The sequence below is a fragment of the Bolinopsis microptera genome, chromosome 4, assembly GCF_026151205.1.
Source record: "Bolinopsis microptera isolate Bmic1 chromosome 4, MBARI_Bmic_1.0, whole genome shotgun sequence".
Taxonomy (NCBI): Eukaryota; Metazoa; Ctenophora; class Tentaculata; order Lobata; family Bolinopsidae; genus Bolinopsis; species Bolinopsis microptera.
In genome coordinates, this window is record NC_087075.1 from 2,912,740 (window position 1) to 2,939,161 (window position 26,422).

Below are 26,422 nucleotides of genomic sequence, written 5' to 3' on the forward strand. Positions count from 1 at the left end.
ACAGTTATATTTATAGCGAAATTCGAGTGTTCATCAATGAATATCCAAATATAGATTCCAAATGATGATGTAAGCTACCAGATAGTACGTACCAGAGTGCATACCAGAGAGATAGCAACCAAGCCCCACAGTCGTCTAATGATAACGCCTAAGAGATCAGAACATGCAACAAGCGGTAACAGGTACTTGGTGGTTAAAAAAAACATTTTTCCTTTGCAAACAAATCTCCAGATATCTAATCTTTAGACAACCTGGTTAACTTTAATGTTCAAAATAAAATTGATCAAAAATAAGTTCATCACCCTACCAATTATGGACGATTAACTAATTAACTTGCAGAACAGAGAAAGAGATACACCCTTTAAGACAATGGCCATGGAGGAACAAGCACATCGAGAACACGCTAAAAAACCCAAACTTTACGTTTTGTAGAACTGATATCAACTTGATCGTCGAGAAAGATGCTGTTGGTATGTGTTACTTTCACTTTTAAATAGCGACGGACAAAATCTTAAGTGGTATAATTTTACTGTTTCGTCAATCTCCATAATCTCAGCTATTCAAACATATCATTGCAGTGATCATATTATACCCACTATAATATTGAATAATTTGGACTATTTTAAAAACATCGCAGATTACATCAGCGAGATTATGAAGCACCCCCTGAAGAAGCTCTCCAACGAGTTGAAGCACCTCTCAGTTCGGTTCCTCCGAACATCCAAAGCTGAGGTCCAAACTGCTTTAAGACTCATCTTCCATGATAACCTCTCTCACCTTGCACTAGGTAAGACACACATTCCAAAGAAGTACACTATTTTATAGTTTTGAAGTATCTGACAAGTGACACATCAGTTCTCGTGTTTTTACTAATTATTTAGTTTACTAATTATGTTGTCTTGCAGCGTCAGGCGTACATGCGTTCTCTTTGTTCCTGATGAGTATGGACAAGTACAAGTTCAGTAAATCTGTCCGGTGTCTTCTTTCCTTTTCTGTAGGACACTTCTTCAGGTTATTTAATGGTTTTATGAGTATTACGACTGTCATGTTATATGAATAAATATTATAAAACTAAATAGATTTATGTAAATTTTCTGGTTACATTGAGACCGAAAAACTCACTTAATTCCTACTAAACTAAAGCAGTAAATTAATTAATTAATTAGTTAATGAATTAATTAATTAATTAATTAATTAACTAACTAATCTAGGTAATAATAAACTAACACCACCAGATGGCTGGTGGATCACAACATATCAAAGCGGGTAACTGACTGCAGTGTGGTTTATCTAGCAGCTGCATTCCAGTGTCTCACTGAGGAGCTTCTCACCCGGACCATCCAGACCAAAGTAACATCAGATTCCAGCAAAGGTATTTCCTGGGCACATCTGTGTTGTCTGAAGCATTTGTTGTGTTTGTTCGTGTGTTTGTGTGTTTGTTTGTAGTGTGTCTGTGTGGGTATTGTGTGTTGATAACGTTTGAACAGATTAGCAGATTATTAAGATTATCCTGTTCTGCTTTACGTTGTGTTTTGAACATGTGTATGCTTGAAATTCAATGACTGCATTTTGGGGAGATTATCAAAAGTATTGATTCATATAAAACAGTGGAGCGACCGACGTGAACTCAAGCGAGCACGTGCATTATCCAATCAGTTCACGTGCAAGTTGAAACACAGAATGATGCTAAAAACGACCACGAATTTAAGATTAATTTAACTAACTGTTTGACACATTGTGAAAGCACATAGACTCTAATGATCTGACTGATGGATACAAATTGATTAACATTCGATTCTAGATGAGTGTGATCTCCCCATGTAAAATGCAAACACTTAACCAAAACCCGTGATCACGTGTTACATGATCACGTGTCACATGATCACGTGTTACGTGACACTTGACCACGTGTGACTGATGGAACACCACGTGTTAGGGAAGCAGAAAGCGGGGAAGGAAGTGCCCACTACACAGGTGTATCAGTACTACAACATCCTAGACTGGGACACCAGCTGGTGCCCTCCCTGCCTCAACAGAGACTCCGGTCCTAGCACCAGCGGATGGGTTGCTGGAGGTACGCGATGCGCTTGCTTTATGTGGCGCTGCGCACACACTCACCCCGCGTGCATTGTGTGCCAATCTTAACGCTTTACACGTTTTTACCCCGTGTACAAGCACTAGCTCTCATCTCTTGCACTGTTTTCGTGTGGATGCTAAGATTACTTTGTGGTAGCATATTTGCAGGTGCTATAGTGCGCTATGTAGCTATAGTGCGCTATGTGTGCCACCCTTCTACCTGCGCTATCATGTTCCTGCGCTGTGTGTGCTTAAATACAACCTTATCCCAGGGGGTCTTCCATTTGAAATATTGTGAAAAAATGTGAAAGTAATTTTGTGAAAATCCAAAGCTGGCAGGATAGAATTTTACATTTTTGTCATATGGATACCCTCTGCAAGCACCAGTAACCATAGTAACCGCTACTGTGAGCTGATATGTGGTTCTATGTCTCCTCTGTGTTTAATTCTCTGTTACGTGTTAAGCAGATACCTGGGTTCTTGTGTGAATGGCTACACATTGCTTGTCAAGATTAACATTATTATCATTGCATTAGTAGCTAATCTTGTCATTAGTAGCTAATCTTGTCTGATTTCTTATTGATTTTAACTCTTCTTTTTATCAAAGTTAAACTCTTAAACTTGTTGGTTTCTCTTAATGTCTATTAAAAAGCAGTTTTGTATAATTTTTAATAGAATTTTATGAGAGAAGGGATACAGCTGCACTGGGTGCTAAGATAAATTAACAAACAACAAACAAATAATATAATAAAGTGAAACTTGTAATTTAGATTTAAAGACAACCATTACCCATCAATCCCGTAATAACAAGGTACTCTACTACAATTTAAATTTAGATTAAATTAATTTTAATGTTGGGGTGTTATACCCTAAAGCATAGCCTCTTACGTTAAGAGGAAATATGAGAGGTAATATAAAACAATACAGATTTACATACTCGCATGAAGTAGCTTGACATTTGAAAATGTACTGATATCAGTAATAATAATAATAATAAGTAGGAATTTATACATCGCTTTATAGCCATAAAGAACTCAAAACCCAAAGATTCAGTTCAAACCATCTAAAGCGACTCATGAGTAACATGTACATTTAAAGAACTTATTTTTATGAAGTATGCATTTTATGAGAAAGGTAATACATGATACTTATACAAATACGTTTTCAAAGAGATGAGTTTTTAGTTTCTTTTTAAATAAGACGATATCGGTTAGTGTTCTCAATTGATAAGGAAGCTTATTCCAAACAGAGGGTCCGCAGTAGCTGAAACTTCTCTCAGTTTTACTATAGTTTGAAATAGGAGGAACATTTAGGAGGAAATAGTCTTCTTCAGTTCTTAGTACACGTACAGGTTGACTTTTGATGTCAATACATTTGATGATATACTCCGGCGCTATGTTGTTAACGCATTTGAACACGGTTAGAGCAATCTTATACTCTATTCGTTGTCGTATCGGAAGAAAATGGGCTTTTTTCAGGAATGGAGTGACACTGTCCCATTTTTTGATAGCTTTCCAACCAAACAAGAATCGAACACAGGAATTTTGTACCTTCTGGAGTTTCTTTATTAGAAGATCAGGTAAACCGTATAAGAGTCCATTGCAGTAGTCTAGTTTTGAAAAGATCAAGCAGTGAATGAGCTGTCTTTTTAGATCATAGTTAAGCTTTGAGCCTATAACTCGAAGGTTTCTCAGATGGATGTTGCAGCAACTGATAATTGAATTTATTTGGTCTTCAAATGTTAGGAATTGATCAAATAGGACACCTAAACTTTTCACTGTGCGGGATGCATCCACAGGGTCAGCTGCATTGTCAAGTTGTATTGAATCGACTGGACATGAAGAGTAACTGTTCTTGGTCTGTACTACAAGAGCTTCTGTTTTGTTTTGGTTCAGTTTGAGTTTATTTTGGGTCATCCAGGTCTTAATATCTTCAAAACAATTTGTTATTCTCTCTTCGATTGTTGAGAGATCTCGAAATAGTGGGTTAAACTCAATGTACAGTTGAGTGTCATCTGCGTACATGTGGATGTTAAATCCATGTCTCTTTGCGATCTGATTGAGCTCCTTTGTGTAAAGTATAAACAGAATTGGACCTAGAATTGAACCTTGCGGGACTCCAATTCTAAGGAAGCATCTCTTTGATCTTGATTTATCAATAGTTACTGTGAAGGATCTGTTATTAAGGTATGATGTAAACCATTCGAGAACAGTACCTTCAAAACCAAAGTCCTTTTTTAGTTTTTTAGGAGCAAGTGATGATTTACAGTATCAAAAGCAGCACTGAGGTCCAAAAGGAGGAGGATAACCTTACTTTTCATGTCACTGATACAAAGAAGATCATTGTAGATGGTAAGGGTCGCAGTTTCGCAGCTATGATTTGACCTATAACCACTTTGATGCTCAGCATGAAGATTGTGATAGTCAAGATGTTTGGTCATCTGTTTCTGGACGCTCTTTTCAATGAGTTTCGAGAGGAAAGGTAAGTTACTAATCGGTCTATAGTTGTTGAAGCTATTGACATCTCCTTTATCATCTTTGATGGCTGGTCTGACAAGAGCACTCTTTAGGACTGACGGAAATTTTCCAGTGACAAGTGAGTCATTGATAATAAATGACACAATTGGTTTAACTTCATTAAAACACTGCATTAGAAGTTTTAGAGGGATGGGATCCTCTTCACATTCTTTTTTGTTAAGGTCAGAAAGAATCTTTTTGAGATCATTGTCGCTTATGGTTTCAAATTGGCTCCAGGCTTCACCTTGAAATGGTTCAGAGTGGTCAAGAAGAATGTCAGCTGCAGTATCATTGTTAATGGCAGAGTAAATCTTTTCCACTTTATCATTGAAAAACTCTTTCATCTCCTCACATAGAGTTTCAGCAGGTTTGTTATTAGGCTTCAAGTTTTTAGATATGTCCCGATCCATCAGCTGATTGACTATTTTGTAGGTATCTTTTTTATTGTCCTCACAGCTTTGCAGACGATTTTCATAGTATAGCTGTCTAGTGGTGTTTATAACTGCCTCGGCATGCTTAACAGCTTTTTTATAGTCTAATTTTGAATCTGCAGTTTTAAGTCTCCTGTTGTCACGTTCAGCTTTTCTTCGTTTCCTTCTGGCAGTTTGACATTTTGTGTCCACCCACTTGCTTTGATCAGGATTAATGCTAAAACAGATAAGGGGAGCATGTTTATCAAGAACAGTACTCAATCATCTCTAAGTTATCTCTTATTTGGTTATTTTCTATGACTGGAGCTGGATTATAATAATACTATAGAGCTTCTGTGCCGGTATGCACCAGTGTCCAGTTTATGCCAGTATGCACCAGTATTTGCCGGTATTTGCCGGTATGCACCAGTATTTGCCGGTATGCACCAGTATTTGCCGGTATTTGCCGGTATGCACCAGTTTATGCCAGTATGCACCAGTATTTGCCGGTATTTGCCGGTATGCACCAGTTTATGCCAGTATTTGCCGGTATGCACCAGTTTATGCCAGTATTTGCCGGTATGCACCAGTTTATGCCAGTATGCGCCAGTGTGCGCTGGTATTTGCCAGTATTTGCCGGTATGCACCAGTTTATGCCAGTATGCGCCAGTGTGCGCTGGTATTTGCCAGTATTTGCCGGTATGCACCAGTTTATGCCAGTATGTGCCAGTATGAATACTCACTTTTCCCCAATGACTGGACCTGGATAGTAATGATATTACAAAGTACAGCTGCATATGACTGGACACGATTCTCAGAACTGGTAGAGCAATGTAACCGCTATTTCCCTAATATGGTATAATTACTAGCGAGATCTCTCTCTCTGCAGGTTATGTAAGATGCTTTAATTGCACCTGCTTTTCTTTACAATATAATGCATCTGCTCTGGAGATATTGACGAAAAAAATCAGAAGATAACGTCAAATTTTATGATATCATTGGCAAATAAGTTCTAACTTCTTAAGTTGGAAGAGCGCAAAATAGAACTATAGAAGGTTAGTTGAGCTACATAACACAGTTACATAACACAGTTACATAACACAGTTACATAACACAGTTACATAACACAGTTACATAACACAGTTATCTGTGGAATTGTGTAAAACTGCATTCTATTGGCCAAGTATTCTTGTCACTATCAAGTTTTAGTAATTCAGAGGATTCTCTCAAGTTTAGAACATTTTGCCGGTTGATGGTAGGCGAAATCTCATTCTGTCAAATGGGATCCAGGAATAAGGTCCTGGAGCTAAAACGGGCTGTATGTTGGACCAGATGAATCTAATGTTGGCCACAATTTCTATAGGTTCATAAGTAAGGAATGTGCCAAATCCTGTTCAGCTTTTTATCATTTTCCGGGCTACTATCTCTTCGCACTGTTTCGTAAACCCGAAAAACAGAATTTTCCGCACAACATTTATTTCAGCTTTGAAGTCACTTCGCATGATTTTTAATTCCGACATTGTAATTAAGTTCAGCTAATTCTTCCTTACAGTCTGAAAAGAGGCGTTGAAAAGGTCTGATTACCAGGATAGAATATTAGTGCGTTATAATGTACTGTGTATACTGTGCATGCTGTGTATAGTGTACACCGTGTATAGTGTACACAGTGTACACAGTGTACACAGTGTATAGTGTATACTGTGTATAGTGTATTATGTACACACATAGTCCTCTTACTAACAGTGTATATTCTGGCTACTGATGACAAATGTACATTGTACACTTTACAGTTAAAGTAATTCAACACTGTATACATATTACACACAGAGGGCACATTAGCCACTTATTATTAAATTAAGTTGACTAGTTAAGTTAATTATGAACTTTGCTTAAATACTTTAGATTAATTAGATATTATCTGGCCGGGTGCAAAGGATAAAGTATTAATTTCCTGTCTAGTAATAATAGATTATAGCATTATAATATTAACGAAAATAACTCCAGCTTTAAGTATAATACTTTACATAGTTCACTCTGTGAAACCCAACTTTTAGTGTCCACAAAATGTTTACCGAGGTAGAGACTGAACAATGTTGAGTCAACATGCTGACTGCTCTAAGTCTATCCTAACAGCTTCAAACCAAAGGCTCAGAAAAAACCGAGGCTTGGGTTCAGATTATCTGTCTTTCTCTGAGCTAAATGTACAGTATTTGTCTTACTACAGTTATACACGTTTTACATGCTCACTTTACGTACATGACGTATCAGGCATCTATAGCCATATAATATATATACACTATACAATTTACATTGTATAGTGTATAATGTATAATGTTTATAGTTCTAACTGCCAAGTCTAATTTATTCGATAAGATTTAAGATTTAAAAAATAGGACAGTGCACATTATTGTGTACAGGTTATAAGCACACACCGTGAGCACTACATTCAGTGTATGACGTAATGTACTCAAATACGCACTACACTGATCCTTATATATTATTATATATAATATACTGTTATACATAATATTACATACGCTAATCTAACTGCGTATAATGCGATTACACTATTAATTGCACGAGGCGCAGCCGAGTGGAAATTGATACAATAATCGCACGAGGCGAAGCCGAGTTCGATTATTGCAGTTATTTCACGAGGCGCAGCCGAGTGCAATAACTGGTGTAATCGTATTATACATGCAGTTAGATTCACGTATAACTCCACGCCTCTGATGTTATAACCAGTGTAATTAGTTTATAATCGCACCGACTTTGTTGTTATACAGGGCGGGCCTCAAAAGTCTACCCATCCTTATCTCTTAAAATTGTAACAGCTCGCTGAGATCTCACTAATTATTTTATTTCAGAATGGAAAAGCGCCATAACTTACGTTCTGATTAATATTTTTGATTCAAATTTTTAGAGAATGTCAATCATAATTAGACACAACTTCGTGCTAAGTTTTGTGTGATTCTGAGCTTGTCTGACAAAGTTAGCTCCTGAGTGTGCTAGCTTTAATTTCTCACCCAGAACTGTTTACATTGGTTAATAGAAACTACAAAAAAAAATCCTGGGTAAAAAAACTAAAAAACCACCGATTTATTTATGTTTTACCAATTCTATTCACCATGATACATCGCACATTCCATGTAAGAAGAACGATATAAACAAGCAGGAAGGATCATCTGTGATAGTCCTTATCAGTTAAAATATAGAGAGAATGGAATGTGCGATGGATCCATGTGAATAGAATTGGTAAAACGTGAATAAATCGCTGGTTTTTTAATTTTGTGACCCAGGATTGTTTTTGGTGCTTTGGTGGTTTCTATTAACCAATGTAAACAGTTCTGGGTGAGAAATTCAAGCTAGCTCGCTCAGGGGCTAAATTGGTCAAATAAGCTCAGTGAAGCTCGCAATCACACAAAACTTGCCACAAAGGTTTAGATACTTGTTATTAACATTCTGTGAAATTTAGAAGCAAAAATATTTATCAGAACATAAGTTATGCCACTTTTTGTTTTACAAATAATTAGTGAGATCTCAGCCTCATACTGTGTTGTGTTAATGCAATGTAAGGATTGACTTATTCCAAACACAAGGAAAGATGTTGTCCTAAACTATAAATTTAAATTCATGCCAATAAATTTATTTCTTGCGACCATTGCACTAACGGTCGCCAAACTACCTCAGGTAGTTGATTTAAGTCAATACTTGAGTCAGCACCTCACAGTAGTAAAATACTCGGATTTAATTAGGTCCTCATTTTACGAGGTGTTCTCTCTAACTCTAATTGTCTGCCTGAGCCATGATTTACAGCATCTTTCAGGGAATCAGTGCAATTAGTTTAGTAATCGTACCTAATAAGATTTCGGTCACTCTCAAAACAGTGCAATTAGTTTTGTAATCGCACCCCCTGGAAAAAAATCTACCAAATACCGGTGCAATTATGGAATTAATAAATGGCCGCCAAATAGGTCAAAAGTGGAGTTATATATTTATATATAATACAGTTATGTTCCGCTATAAGCCGAATGCGTGCTACTTGCCTACTCTCTAACTGTACACAGTGTTACAGTTAGTGCTTTATCAGTATATTATAATACTGTAATTACAACTAACAGTATCTAATTACCTAGCTAGAACGTCTAATTGAACCCATTAGCAGCTAATTACTCACCAGACTACAGTAGTAGTAAATACTGGTATGATAAGAATAGAAAAGATGTGTAGTATAACGACACTCGACAGTCAATGGTCTATAATAAACTGATTGGCCCAATTAGACTAGACACCAGGCTGCAGTATACTAAGCGCTACATTAAGATCACGTGATCACGTGATACTCAACAAGCACGTGACTAACACGTGACTACAGCCCACGTGACTATAACCCTCTAACCCCACTCAGGGAAACAAGATTTTGTGTTAACTAGAGAAGTGCTGCAGTCGGTGATCGAGCAGGACGAGGACTTAGCTCGGGTATTTGGGGTGGAGTTTGTTATTGGGAGTGAGGAGGAGGAGGAGGAGGAGATGAACCAGGGCCCTCCTGATAGCCCTAACTTAGAGGTGGGTTTAAAAGTAACTAACACAGCCCCAGAGGTGGGTTGAATCGAGTTATAAACCTGATTTTAGGGTTGTGGGTTTTGTCTTATTCAGCAGCAAATATAAGTTTTGATACCATTGGTTTTTACCTGTACTCGTTCTTCTTATGGGCATCTTGCTTTTGTAAAGTTATGAAGGCACATCAAGATCCATCTCGAGGCTAACATCAGTGATGTTACAACACTGGGCTTTAGTTAAGAGTTAAGGGCCTCACAGTAAGTACCGGGTATTGTTAAGGACAGTAATTAATGTTGTTAAACAAGAGCCTTGACACGTTGGACCCTACCACCATGGTAATGTCAACAGCTACACGCGTTACTGTGACGTCACACTGTGATAACACAGCTGTTTTAAATGTGTCTTTTAAACTTGCCTGTCTCTGCTCCTAAAATAGGATATTTATATACAAATATCTATTTTTAAATTAACTTAGTATAAGTTGGTATTAACTTAGCAAGTTAATAATAACTTGTTACCTAATAATGTCTTCATCATTCTGTCCGATGTATTGGTAGAATTAGTTGGTTATTAGCACAATATTATGTTATTTTATACTTCAAATGGTACGTAGAATGTAGATTAACCGTTAACTTTTACCTCTAGCTCAGATTTGATTGTGACATACTATTTTTATTCGTTATTTAAACACATACTCGTTATTTAAACACATAATAATATTATGTTACTGAACTCAGTACTTGATAAAATAATACATTGTTAACATAAGTTATAAACTCTAGTAGAGTTCAGTTGAGTACCAATATATGTACTTACAATACGCCTCACGTGCTTTGTGGATTTAGGAATTCGTGACTGTCAGTGACAATTTGAGGCTGTCACGTGATCTTCGTCGTGACGTCATCAACAATAATATTATACTCTTCTGGAAATATTGAACTTGCTTTATTTTTACGTTATTTAAAGGGATATAATATAGGAATACAAAGAAATAAACAAATTTCGGGTCTTTTTTAATTCCCTTAGCTTAACTTCGGTCTTTTCATGGTGACTTACATTGCTCACGAATGAGATGTTAAAATAACGGTTATTCGTACACCTTCAAAAACATCTGTCACGGGAAAAAAGGATAATTTTGCCAAAATTTAACAATTTTCGAACTGAGTCAGCAAAAGGGCCTTTACTATCCAGAAATGTAGTTGGCACGTATTAATTTTACTCTCCTTTTCGTCATACACCGTTATAAAACCCACAATCAAATATCACCCTTGTGATCACAACAAAATAATAACATTATCTATACTGTATATATGTGCATAATATCCATCCATGCATCATATCAAAGACTTACAAAGTTTAGACTTATCACTAAGTTTCCTGTAGTTACGTCATATCTGTGACGTCATCATCAGTTGCATAAGTTGTCGTTAAGTTCTGACACTTTCCTTGACATTTTTTTAGTGTTAAAAACACGTACTTAAGGTACTATCTGAGTATCTTTAAATGTGTAAAATAATAGAAAGCAGGTTACTTTATTAAGTTATAAGAACAAATCACGTTAAGAATTGTTTCCCTTTAAATTTCTAATTTCCACATTTCAGGATTCTCTGGGAGCGCTGGACATGACAGAATACTTTGAGGACTGTGGATGTGAGCACTGCACGGACATCAAGTCACCCCTGGGTACGCCAAGTATATTTGTCTGTTAGTTAAAGAGTTAAGAAGTCTAGAGTGTAGTTACAGCACAACGCCCAACTCCGCACCTGCTTGTATAACGTGAACATGGACTGGTCTGTGCACCTGCTTCTGATAACGTCATCACTTCTGATGACGTCATCACCTCTGATGACGTCATCACTTTGTTATGATGTCATAATTTCTCATTATGCAGGCGAGGGAACTTCAGCTTGTAAGAATAATCCAGAGCGCATACCGAAAAAGCCCCCAGGAATCCCAATATAACCCCTGAAGAGTGGAGAAGCTATATTATTTTGTGGCTCGTGATAACTTCATTAGTTTCTAATGATGGCTCTATAATCACAGCGCAGTCAGAAATTTAAAAGTAATATGAGTACTCTAATAGTGTTATCTGTCACTGTCCGATCTTACTAATTCCTATCTTCTCTTTTTGCAAACTTGACAACTTGCCAATTTCCGTGTTCATTCGTAGATACAATTCACATTCCAATTGATTATCAGATTCAAAAATAATTTGTGAGTATTCCCGGCGAAAATGGTAAAATTCTCAGATTCACCAATTCTCAAAAAATACTCTACTGTGGTAATCTTACATTATCACTGATTTTGCCGTGAAATTATTTAATAGTTATCAAGCCATATTAGATGCACTGTATCTGACACATAATATATCGACATTATAAATAATATGATGATATAATATGCTATTCACAATTTGAAGAATGTAGTAAGGTACTTCAAACCTCTGCATGCTCACAATGTGACAGTGGGATGTGAGTTATTATAACTCATTAATTTAAAACGTTACATTCTTGTCCGCTTTCGTTACATTTTAGTTCATATTATGTGACACGTTTTGTTTAGTTTGTGTGGTACAACACTATCAGTACTAGAGAATTAGTTCCAAGCCAACAACACTTACAGCCACCATCAGCTACAGGTATGTCACTTGATATTGTAATGACGTAACTTGATATTGTAATGACGTCACGTGGTTACTTACAACTTAACAAAAAATCTAACGCTCTTTTTAATTGCAATGAAATCGTGTACACAAGGTGCAAGCCTCATCTTGCCAATAAATATGGAATTTTTTCAAATTTAATGAATTTTAAAATGGAGAAATAACAACACATTTAGACCAATATTTAAAACCGCCACTAATCCCACTTTAGACGTACAGAAGAACACACGGCAATGTTACACAACCCTCAGTTGGAGCAACAACGCTTCATTCTCGCTCTACTACCTAACCAGACATTCATGAGTACGTTACTTTCTTGTCACAGTTTAAAATATGTAGTATTGTCAGCAATTTCGGTTTAAAGAATATACTCGAAATTCAGCTCTCAAAAGTATTCCTTTAGAAATAGCGATAGAATTTTCAAATGATTATTTTTAGGTAATCGTGATTGAATATCTTACCTGCAATAGAATAACACTAAAGTGTCGATCATCAAGGAGCCACAAATTTAGGCTAGGATTCATAATATAGATGAGAAATCAAAAACAGAAAATCAATGTTCAATCCGTCACAGTCCCTTAGTACCAGATTTATACAACCACCTATATCGGCGATGACGTCATGAAGCGTAGGACGTCATGTATTACGTCACTAACTCCCCCACGTGTTACAGGAACAGAGCGTGTAATCAGATCAGTATTAGAGAGTGGATCAGAGTAGCAGGGATATACGCTGCTCACCATCTTAGTGAACTTATAGATGAGGATGATATCTCTCAAGCTGCTAAATTCCTACTTGGTATTGACTACCCTCCACGCAGATACGGGTATGATATTTATTTGTAGTAAATATCTATTATTATTACAATCCCAGAATAATCCCAGTCCCTTTTGATCCTTGTCTGCCATTTAACGACATTAATTTGTTTTGACGCGTGAGATCTACGTGTCAAAATAAATATTTTTGGTTGTTGGATTATACATTGCTAACACGAATACTGAATAGTTCCATCATCTTTAGTAATCATGTGATAAAGTGATAACTGATCAATACTTTGCGTTACTATGACAACTCAACAATTCATTAGTACTTAGACATTGATCATAGCTCAATCTATTGGCTACAATATCACCATATAAGGTAATACTACCATATAAGGACATTTAAACCATGACACAGAATCGTAACCACTAGATCATGTATGTGATGGTACGTCATTCAGGCACTAGATCACAAGCTCAGGTATCAGTTTGTGCAATAGATGATCTCACCGAGTTGTAGCTGAGATAAAGTGATGACTTTATCATGTTTTATGTTACTTAAACAGATTAGGGGGGGGGGGGGGGGGGGGGTGGGGGCTAAATCTAGCTAACTGTACAAGTAAGATAACATGATACGGGTAGTATACAACATAATTAATATTATGTAATGTACATTATACAATATACAATGTACATAATGTACATAATATGATCTGTCTAGTAACCAGTGTCTACTAGCTACATGCCTGGTGACGTTATATAAGAAGGTGTTACATAAGTAAAGAGGGTGTGTACTGTACTAGTAGTACTAGTAGTATTGTACTATCTTATCTGGTGTACTACCTGGTCTTCTTGCTCTGAATAAACACTGATGTATAATATACAGCTAACATCATATGCTCGCTAGGATCATAATATACACTTTGGGAGGAACTTTCTAGATGTTTTATCATAATAACTTTTGGATGTATCTACTATATAAAATGAAATGATAGATTCTCTTTGCATGTACGACCGCCCACTTGCAAATTAGACGAGAAATAGGAACCTGGAGGGGGATTATTTAAAACATATAAGTGATACGAAGAGTTTGTATTTAGCAGAGAAATAGGAAGTTAGGTAAAAATCAAAAGGTTGCATAGCAACGGTGTTGGAACGCGCACGTGCACATGCAAAGATTTGCGAGCGAAATTTTGATCGGATTTGTGGTAATTATGTTGAGTTCAGTGCGAGCGAGCTGCATTTTAGAACTCTGGAAGCATAACATTTATAGTGGTACGTTGTCACATAATTCGTTTTATAAGCTACTGGGAATCTTGTCACTTCTTATTATGATCTTTGAAAGTTCTTAAGACGATTGTAAAGCTATGATGTTTCTTGAGAGGAGAATTATAAACTATGGGAAATCATCTTAATGAGTAGCGAGAAGTTGTTGACATTGTTAAAAGAGTTTTTTTTTTCTCATTAAACATGAGCGAACATCACGAGTTATATACTAACAAACTATTTACACAGTCGCAGTCATATGACTCAACTCAGATAATATTATCTGCTTATTATATACAAATATGTTACACGGATTTTATAATTAGGTATCAACATCTGGTACTGTTTTTCAAAGTTAATAGCTTTATAAAATTCATTATATAATATACACCGCAGTGTAACCTCTCAAATCTCAAATATAAGCTTCGTGGATTTAACTATTACTAAGATCGTCAATTTTCTTCAAGATTCATGCTTCACCTCCCACCATTAGCTTATCAGTTTAACAACTTGTAACGCACACAGTAAGTATAGTGTAGTGTTTAACGTAACGTATGACGTAATACTATGACGTCATATTACAATGACGTAATACTATGACGTCATATTACACAGTATTAGTAGTTTCTAGAGTTACTAGTGTCTGGAAGGCGTATTAAATCACCACCAGTTACACTGTAGTGTATACTGTAGAGTGTATTATATACTGTACAATTACTGTAATACAAATAGTTAGTTTAACACAGAGGAGTGTGACCCGCCAACTTACTTACTTTCTGGTTTTACAGGGGGAAGTGAAGCTGTGAACCATATTATATACATTTTATTGTTATAGAACGATACCAATCCTCAGTGCACTGGTAATAAGCTACCAGTTGAAGGTGATGGCAGCTCAGTATTATCATATCGTGTGTCCGTCACGTGGAGTTTCCGCTCTACAGAGAAAGATTTCATCTTTTGACTTACGAATAAAAGATACATAGCCCTAGGTTACTTTAACATACCACACTCTGTAACAGTAACATGTACAATGTACTATAGTCTATAACATATATACAGCACTGTATAATAATATAGAATACTAGAAAGTGTATATCATATAAAATGTAGGGGGAATGTACTGAGTACATTGTACAATGTACTCTAGATCACAGAGGCTAACTTAACCTAATCCTCAGACTAGAAGACCCACTCTGTCTGTCTCACAAGCTAAACTACGCCTCCAGCTTCAACTCCCTCCCCTTTAAACTACTCACATGTGGCAGAAACGACTCCATCAGACAGGCACTCTCCGCCATCGGCCCTGACGGCATCAACTCTCATATTTACCAGGTAACTAACGGCCTGAACGACAGTATATATGTAAGTGTTTACGTAACTATGACGCTACTATGACATCATATTACACAGTATTAGTAGTGACTAGAGTGACCAGTGTCGGCGGCGGTTAAATCACCCACATTACACTGGTGTATACTAAGGCTGAAATACTGTACATACTTTAATACTAACAGTTGTTTAAACAAGGTGTGACAGCTCAACTCTCTAATTCCGGTTTTACAGGGAAGTGAGCTGTGAACCATATTATATACATTATTATCAGAACGTATACCAATCCCAGGCACTGAATAAGCACAGTTGAAGGTATGGCAGCTCAGTATTATATACGTGTTCGCACGTGTATTCGCTCAACAGGAAATATTCACTTGACTTACGAATAAAAGATACATACCTAGTACTAACATCCACACTCTGTAACGTACAGGTACATGACTAAGTCTTACATATAACGCACTGTCATAATAATAATTACTAGAAAGTGTATACATATAAGTAGGGGAATGTACTCAGGTAACTAACGGGCCTGACAGCATCAACTCTCATATTTACCAGGTAACTAACGGGCCTGACAGCATCAACTCTCATATTTACCAGGTAACTAACGGGCCTGACGGCATCAACTCTCATATTTACCAGGTAACTAACGGGCCTGACGGCATCAACTCTCATATTTACCAGGTAACTAACGGGCCTGACGGCATCAACTCTCATATTTACCAGGTAACTAACGGGCCTGACGGCATCAACTCTCACATTTACCAGGTAACTAACGGGCCTGACGGCATCAACTCTCACATTTACCAGGTAACTAACGGGCCTGACGGCATCAACTCTCACATTTACCAGGTAACTAACGGGCCTGACAGCATCAACCCTCATAATTACCAGGTAACTAACGGGCCTGACAGCATCAACTCTCATATTTACCAGGTAACTAACGGGCCTGACGGCATCAACTCTCACATTTACCAGGTAACTAACGGGCCTGACAGCATCAACTCTCATAATTACCAGGTAACTAACGGGCCTGACAGCATCAACCCTCATAATTACTAGGTAACTATCGGCCCTGACGGTATAGTATCAACTCTCATATCTACCCCCCCCCCACTTTTGTCAGAGAATGACCCCTCTGATATTGACCCCATTTTTGTCAGGGAATTACCCCTCTGATTTTGACCCCACTTTTGTCAGGGAATGACCCCACTGATATTGACCCCACTTTTGTCAGGGAATGACCCCACTGATATTGACCCCACTTTTGTCAGGGAATGACCCCATTGATGTGCGCTGCTAATGCAGGGGACTACAACCTGGTTCACTTACTGCTAGACGCAGACGCGCACCCCAACATAGCAGTTCCTGTTCCTTTGGATAACACTCAGGTTTATTTAAAACTTTAACTGATAAGTTAGAAACATAGCAACTTTATATTGTGTATTTAGTCCTCTTAGTCCTCTTAGATTCGGTTGTGGAGTTCATCGCGTGAATTTATAATTAACGTTCAGATTTGCCGATTTTCTGATTTAACTTCGTTTAATCCCAGGTTATTCCAATGGAGAACAGAAGGTGGACAGCGTTATCGTTCTCTGTTAACCAGGGTCACACTGATATAGTAAAGGTATTTATCTCAAGATTGCAATTTAGAATGGATGAAAATAGAATTAAATAGAATTTATTATTTAATTAGTCCTATCAGATTCAAAAATCTGTATAATTTCGCGTTGGAAAAACTTCGCCTTCACTTAACAGTTAACACCACTCCCCAGCTGTTACTGTCACGTGGGGCAGCAGTGGAAGGAAGTATGAACAACCCCGCCGACATTACAACTGAGACACCTCTCCAACTAGCTGCGGCAGCTGGAGACATTGCCATCGTGGAGTTGCTGTTGGAAAAGGGAGCTGACCCCTTTCTAAGCAGCTCTATACATAGCAGTGGTTCAAGTAAGAGCATCTTACCTGTCCTTCAATTTCTTAAACTGTTTTTAAGTAAATTAATTAAATGGTATTAACACGTCTTTTAACTGCATATTATAAAATTGGTTTTCAAATTCTATAAATGGTATGATAAGGTTATCTCACATTTGAGTAACCGTAGTAACCGTAGTAACCGTAGTAACTCCACCTCCCCCAGCACCTCGGAACAGGGGTGGAAGTAACGCAATAGCACTGGCAGTAGCACACGGTCACGTGGAGGTGCGGCACAAGTTACTGCAACACCAGCCCAGTGTTAAAAGTAACGACATGCTCAGTTTGCAGGAGATTCTCGCCGAGGGTTCGTGGCTTACTTTCACTTTTTGTTTAATTTCATCTTTACTTTTTAAGATTTTGGAGAATTTATTTTTCTTGAGGTCAGAAAGGCAAGAACGGCAAGATTTTCTCTGAATCTTACCCGCACCTATTTAATTAACTAATTAACCTATTTTGCGCAGGATATCTGTTCCAGAACAATCGAGCTCACGGTATCAGACTGTCCCGTCTTCGTAAGCTACAAGAAGCTCTGTATCTGGCGTGTGAGCATGGTTATCTTAACATTGCTCTAGAGCTGAGGTCTATTGGGGTCATGTGGAACCTTAACTTCTGGACTAGGTGACTAATTTTGTGTTTAACTTTATTTTCACTTTCATTTTTCTGAACGTTTTTAACTAAAGATTCCCTTTCACTAACCACACTTCCCCTAGATTCACTTTCACTAGCCACACTTCCCCTAGATTCACTTTCACTGCCCACACCTCCCCTAAGATTCACTTTCACTAACCACACTTCCCCTATATTCACTTTCACTGCCCACACCTACCCTAAGATTCACTTTCACTAACCACACTTCCCCTAGATTCCCTTTCACTAACCACACTTCCCCTAGATTCCCTTTCACTAACCACACTTCCCCTAAGATTCCCTTTCACTAACCACACTTCCCCTAAGATTCACTTTCACTAACCACATCTGACACCTCCCCTAAGATTCCCTTTCACTAAACACACCTCCCCTAAGATTCACTTTCACTAACCACACTTCCCCTAGATTCCCTTTCACTAACCATACTTCCCCTAGATTCCCTTTCACTAACCACACTTCCCCTAAGATTCCCTTTCACTAACCACACTTCCCCTGATTCCCTTTCACTAACCACACTTCCCCTAAGATTCACTTTCACTAACCACACTCCCCCTAGATTCACTTTCACTAACCATACTTCCTTAGATTCACTTTCACTAACCACACTCCCCTAGATGTCTGGAGACAGCGTACGAAGAAGAAAACCTGGAGATAGTCCGGTATCTTCTTAACGATTACGACTGCCTCCGTGTAGATGAGTTTTCTAACGCCTTCTGTAAAGACGGCATCGTTCTGCTGTTTGAAATTTTCCAGCATTCAAAGGTTTGTAACAATCAGATCACATCAGAATTAATTTAGGAAAATAGGTCATAGACTAGAATCCCGGCGGCATAATAATATCACAACCATGTCATAATCAATAGTTATGCCGTCGGAATTCTAGTCGGGAATTTTGCCCTGCAGACCCAGTTTGCGGCTGTTCTTTTGCCAAGTACAGCAGAAGAGTCTAAAACTGTAATGGGTTAATTGATAAATTGAAAATTACTTCTCTATTTTTATGCTCTAAATGTGTAATATTATTTTCCCTTGTCCCCGTCATTATTTGGTACCGTCACTGTTCCCAACAGTACAATTAATTCTCCTATCTGAATCTTTGTGTAAAATTCTGAATTCTCTGTAAAATTTCCACGCACATTATGTTATTTTCTGCCTAATTTTTAAGTTTGACGACTAATGCTAATATATTTTATAGAAATATATTATTTTGATATTGATCCCATTTCAATAAGACATGTTTAATGATATGCTGACATGTTGGCTGATTGCCAATTAGTATCGTCCAGACAATTGCACTACATTTTCCTGATCATTACAACCAGCAATACCTGTTTTTAAACAAGAAAAATAATTGTACGTAACCACTCATTCAAATTGCTATCCAGTCTTATAAATAAAAGAGTCAACAAGCCGGGTTCGTACGACATATTTTTGCAGGAGTTTTTTGGGTTCGTATTATGCAAAATATTTGCAGCATTTATATGACAAACTAAATGATATGCTCATACTAAGGACCTAAATACAAACTATCACGACATTTTGGAGCTTCAAAATACCTGGAATTCCTCCTCCTACCTGGGATTCTGTCATGTTGAATTACAGTGGACGGCATTGAGATGTAACAATTCTTCTAGTTCATTCACTTTCACTTTCTATTCTACTTTCTTCTCTAGTGTTTCACTTTCCCTTTCATTAACAAACCCTAATGAAATTTGGAGCTTCCAAATACCTGGAATGCTGAATAACAGTGGACGGCACTGAGAAATAAAGTTGTCCAATAATAATTATTTATCTATTTTAACTTATAATTTTGCATTTAAATGATCAACAGACATCTTATATACTACAAATACCAGACAGTACAAAATGTATACTAATCATAAAATTACTCCCTAGGAACCGACCAAACTATTTGAGCATATTTGAAGCCAGCGAAAGAATGTAATTGAATGGCTTATATATAATAATGTGTATGAATTAACACGCGTGTAAGAATTCTAGAACATTCAACGGAATTCTTATCCATACTGTAATCTTACAACGCGGTGATTCCACATTAATTGTAGTGCGTAGAAATGTGTTCTGCAGTGTAAAATGTACACTGAATGTAAAATGTACCCTGAGTGTATGAAATGTACACTGAGTGTATAAAATGTACACTGAGTGTATAAAATGTACACTGAGTGTATAAAATGTACACTGAGTGTATACAATGTATACTGAGTGTAAACTGTACATGTACTTGCAGGAGGAGGACGTGGTCATGTCGGCATGTAAGATGTTACAACATTGTTACGGCGTGTTTCAGTGGAAACCTATTACTAACTTCAGTCAGCATGCTGCTCCTGAACCAAGGATAGGTCTGTTATTAATTAATTATCTGATAAATTAGTTAAATAAATATATGATCAATCAGTATAATAATTATTAGATCAATTATTACTAAATTAGTTGATTTAATAATTGATTGATTTCTCGTTACCCAACAAATTGACAAAGAAAATAATTACAGATTTAACTTACGTAAACAACAAGGAGTTTAGTGACGTCACATTTCTGGTAGAAGACAAAATGTTCTACGCTCACAAAATAGTCATCGTCACCGGTAAGTTCATTTATTCAAATATTCTTGATGTTATATTAGTACTATTCATGACTACTGAAAGAAAGGAGGGACTATTCAACCCTTTTATTTTGTAAGTCTTGACAATTAATTTAGTGAGTCAGGGTAATGATGGGGTTCCCTCATATCTAGCAGTTTCACTGTACTCCCTAATCTACTTTCAACTGTATTAGTTTCACTTTCACTTTAGTAGTTTCACTTTTACTCTTTACAGGAAGTGAACGGTTCAACGCTATGCTCTCAAAGCACTTTGTAGAGGGAACAAGTGCTGTGGTGGAGATTCCTGATATTAAATACAGCATATTTGAGGTTAGTTATATTACACACATTCCGTTTAGTTACAGTTCCATCATTCAAAAGGGAGAGAAAGTGTCTTTTTCCCTGTAGTTTATTGATTTCAAGTTTGCAATATCCCTATTTAGTCTTGTTATTCTGTTAACAGTGTACTTTCTCACCACAGATAATTATCAAGTACCTGTACGCTGGATCAGTTAACTGTGTGGATATAAAGAGCAGCATAGTACTTGATGTAAGTAACTTTTGTAACTTTTGTAACTTTTGTAACTTTTGTAACTTTTGTAACTTTTGTAACTTTTGTAACTTTTGTAACTTTTGTAACTTTACCTTTAGTTTTAGCTTTAGATTTAAACTCATATCCGGCATATTCACCTAATTACTGCTCTACACTATGTGATATAGAATAAATTCTCCCATGTCTAAGTTAAATACATCTGGTTTATCACCGGAAAACTCTGTTATTTGCTGCTATTCATATCTAAACACCGCTTTCCTTATTTCTTCGAATGTATAATGTACACTGTATAATGTATACTGTACACTGTATAATGTATACCGTACACTGTATACTGTACACTGTACAATGTATACTGTACACTGTATAATGTATACCGTACACTGTATACTGTACACTGTATAATGTATACTGTACACTGTATAATGTATACCGTACACTGTATACTGTACACTGTATAATATATACTGTATACTGTATAGCTAGCAGAACGAAACCTTGCCGAAGCTACCTCGCACTCAATTATGAGACTCTTTTGTAGAACTTCTTTCTTATTACTTTATTACTTACGAACGAGTGAAGGAAACTGATTGAAGTTGGAATAAAATATCTAAAATAATGTCATTTTACAAACTATCCCCCCTCTCTTTATCACACTGCTCCTGCTATACACATTTTATAACTTCCTCACACTCAAATTGACTCACATTTCACCACCTGTATCAGGTGTTAAGCGCGGCGCACTTCTTCATGCTCGACGAACTACAGTTTTATTGCGAGAGTTTAGCAGCCGGATCTATTACTAAAGACAACGTTATAACTGTTTATCAGAAAGCTAAGGTACGTGATTTTTGGTTATTTTTTGTGTAAGTATTACTCAACAGTAATTTAAAACCTTACTGAGCGAGGTTTTAAATTACTAAACTGCGCTATTGAATTATCAAATGACTAAACTGCGTTATTATATTATACTGCCTTTATACATTTAAAAAAGATATCATGCTTATAATATTGCCTTAAGAAAAACTTCAAAAGATATTGAATTAATTTAATTAATAAATATTTTATATTTCAGTTATACACCGCACATGACCTCGTTCACTCTTGCCTTCATTTCTTCCTGGGCTTTCTTCCTGAGCTCATAAAAAAAGAAGATTTCGCGTAAGGAATTTGTTGTGTTTGTATTATTTTAAAGCTTATTTATGACTGCAGTCTTAACATTTGTTACTTACTATTATATATTATATATCTGTATCTGTTTTTATTTTGTCTGTGTCTCATATTGAGTTATACTTTTGTTCACATTCACACATTCGCTCGCATCACTCACAGTCAGCCGCTCTGACATGGTTAACCACCTTCCTTGTGTTGTTGGTTAATCATATGAACGGGATATAATACCTCATTTTATTTCATATGATATGGCGCAAGACAAACAATTGAAATCTCAAATTTATTAACCAATATTTGATTATTTTTAACCCTAATTTAATTAATTTATTAATATTTTAACCCTAATTTCAGAAATCTGCTCGAAAAATCAGACCTCTGTAGTGTCCTACAGCAGCAGCTCTCAAAGCGAATCCAGAAACGTATCAAAAGTCGATCCATGTCAATCAACAATCCGCCTCTAATCAGCAATTAATTAGTTAATTATCCAATTAGCAGGTGATTTGAACTTCTGTTAATTAGCTTATTGGTTAATGGGTTGTCGTTTTATTTCCGATGATTGGGAAGATCTCTCCTGTATATTTCAGTTTAACTTGTGTGATTAATAAACCATCAAAAATAATTTAAAGTACATGATTTAATAGAATAGTAATAATAGTAACTCAATTATAAGTAAATGACTCTGTAAGATAATTAAAGCATGCCATTTTTACATATTATAATAGTCATGACAGTTGAACATCAAGACTGATGTTTCGTAGGTGTTATATTTTATCTCGCAAAGTAGTAATTTAATCAGGAAAACAATTCACTTTTAGTGGTTAAGTTCACTTTTATTGGTTAAGTTCACTTTTAGCTGTGCTCTATTGCCATCGCTCAGCTTCTATTAAAACTATTGCTCTACAGTGTTGGAGTAATAGTTAAAATGTATTACTACATACAATACCCTATACAGTATACATTTATGTACATATTATTATTTTGTTTAATGTTCAGCTTTACAATTTAGGCAAACAATCGACCTGATGGTATCAAGCAACAAAATAAGGTAACTTAATTCGCAGCGTATTTTATTTATCTTCATCTTAGATTCTTTTATCAGTGAACTATATAGGAAGTATAGGGTGACATAGGATTTGCTGATTTTAACTACGTTATATTTGCTTTAATAGTAATGATATTGAATATTGATGGCATTTGCTTGTTTGATAAACGTTTCGGGGTTTATAAGGGCTATATAATTTGATTGCGAATTTATTTTTTTATTTACTTGAATAATTAAATGATTATTATAATATAGCTGTTAATTGGTATATAACTTTTTACAGTCAAATTTACCATTTTTAAATTTTGGAATTGTAAACAGTGCTTTTAAGCACTTGACAACTGAATATTATGACTTGGTAAAATGCGGTGGAAAATGGGTTAAAATCTAAATATATAGATAACGACGAAATGTCCATTTCTGCTTAAACTGCAAGGTAGCCGATTTCAGTTCCACTTTAAAGGGATTGGAATATTTAGGATTATTGAGTAGGGTTTACGCACCTCAGGCAATCACTTTTGATTGAATTGACCTGTTTTAAAACTTTGAGTGACCCTTCAACTTTGGTGACTTTTGAATTGGGTCAGGGACTTTTTATGCAATCTGTTTTGGTGTGCACTCAAAGTAATGAGAATAATCAGTCTGTAAAGCCGAATGTTGCATCTTATAAATCGGATTAATTTTAATCTTACAATTTTGCTTGTTTCCACAGTGTTGCTAGTTTTACTCTAAAGTTCGATTGAAATAGAGCCAATAATATTAATCGTTTTATTTGTCGGTTGTTACTCTTTAACCTCAAGTTTTATCTAGCACTAGTAAAATGGATGTCGTCCAATATAAATGTGCTTGTACAAAGTAGTAAGTACCAATATAATATAAAATGGCTGTATATAGTATACATGTGGGATGTGACAAAACGCGTGCATGAGTCTACATATTGTATTAATGGAGCGCGCGGACTGAATAAACGTACACCACTAAAAGTGTGGTGAACAGCCACATTGACTTGCGCGCGCACCACGCACATCACATCATATCCACACAGCCCCTGATCAGAAGGCTGATTTATTCTACTTTAATTTTGATTGCCCCCCATATAATAATACAACGAAGTATGCCATGGCCTATCCGATGACAATGAAATTTTCTTCTCTATACTTCTTAGACTTTCTAAATTTCTCAACAATTTGTAAACACTCAAAAATTTGATGATCTCGATGAAATTTTATTTGAAATCGGACGCGGAAACGCTCATCTTAATTCCCGGCAATGCTAAACCCGTGAGCACACCTTTGAGTTGAATGTTGATTCACGATGTCAATCTTTCGCAGTTTGGCGAGGCCGCCCAATGGTGCATTTTGCCAATATACTGACAATTGATGAATGTTACTCGTCTTAATTTCTTCGGAATGGCCCGATGGCACGTGCTATGAAGTAGCGCGCGCCGGACCAGACCATTAACAATGGTCAAACTGACAACTGAAGTGGTTGCTTTACGGGTGATACTCGTAAAATATTTGTTGATTTGATTTGATTTGACATATATTACCGTCGACGAGTCCAACTCGGCGCGCGTCCTGGTAGGTTGTAAACCTACAAGTGGTTGCGAAAAAATTATTTGTTGCGCGGTGCGGCCCAGTGGTGCATCGCGCTATAAACCTTTTGAGCTTTTGGTTGTAGGTTTACAACCTACCAGAACGCGAGCCGAGTTGGACTCGTCGACGGTCAATATACGAAACAGATATTTTACGAGTATCACCCGTTAACCTTTTGGAAAATGAATAAAAAATATAGGTTTAGGTTTTGCTTCGGATTTAAAAAAATTTATTCCGGTCTATTGGCTCAGAAAATACAATTTTTTTTAACGGTTAGGTTTTATTATTCCATATTCATAACTTATACTTTTTGCTGTGCGCCGCGCAGATTTTATGACATAAATTAAACGCAACGTGCTTTCATTGTGCAAATCGAGCGCTTTTGGTGTTGCTTAAAATAGTTGACATGAATTATGGCAATCTTGACCATTGTTAATGGTCTGGCCCGGCGCGCGCTACTTCGAAGAAATTTAGACGAGTACAGTAACATCCGTCAATGGCAATCGTAAGTGACACTGTTTGGATTTTTATGTTACATAATTAAAATTTAAGCTTTTTTCTTGAATGTGAGACGTGGGGACAATAATTGGCTAGTATTAAAGACAAAAGTGCAGCAAACACAGCACTGCTGACCCTCAATATGCAATATCCGAAATGTTTGTGCTGGCCATGTGACTTTTACATTATTTATATGTATGTATATAAATATATAGGAATTAAACAGAAATTAAACAGAAATTAAACATATATATATATAAACTAATTACAACACTACAAATCTGTTACATTTATTGAGGATGACTGTAAAGGTAAATTTTACCGACATTTGAAGTCAAGGCGTTTTTTTTGGGTTGGGGCACCCACTTTACCTCCCTATCGGAAGGCTACGTCCGTCTGGTGACTAACGTCTATTGGGGTCCTTCCGGTTGTAGGTTTTTTTTGATTGAAATAAATTTTCGTGCACATACAGAATGAATGGTTAATAATTTAACATATATGTAGACCAAGCTCTGTGCACGGGATGCTTCCTGGAAGAATCCAGTTTTTTTAGCGGGGCACCCTACCTAAAGCCAAATTGAGATATAATAATCATATTCCTAGGGAAATAATCAGAAATCGAATACCAATCAAATAATATGATATATAGGAGTAGTAACCATATTTACTATGCAAAATGCCCCAACCTCATAGTGTAAATTTATATAAAATTCAAATTCCATACCACCACTAAACCCCAACAGTCAACACA

The 26,422-nt window shown here is 36.5% G+C and overlaps 1 protein-coding gene across 1 annotated transcript; it reads left to right on the plus strand.

Moving 5' to 3' along the window:
- Positions 1-58: 58 nt before the first annotated feature.
- On the plus strand, positions 59-24,335 carry LOC134814354 (ankyrin repeat and BTB/POZ domain-containing protein 3-like). The gene is made up of 24 exons (XM_063822452.1): positions 59-182; positions 340-470; positions 638-787; positions 906-1,011; positions 1,236-1,372; positions 1,937-2,074; positions 9,411-9,568; positions 11,164-11,266; positions 12,185-12,200; positions 12,898-13,050; positions 15,430-15,583; positions 16,861-16,977; positions 17,139-17,213; positions 17,362-17,536; positions 17,727-17,867; positions 18,025-18,181; positions 18,826-18,973; positions 20,457-20,568; positions 20,721-20,813; positions 21,046-21,140; positions 21,292-21,360; positions 22,090-22,203; positions 22,439-22,524; positions 22,888-24,335. Exons 1-24 carry the CDS (start codon positions 139-141, stop codon positions 23,006-23,008), a joined length of 2,793 nt encoding a protein of 930 aa, XP_063678522.1. The 5' UTR covers positions 59-138; the 3' UTR covers positions 23,009-24,335.
- Positions 24,336-26,422: the final 2,087 nt, after the last annotated feature.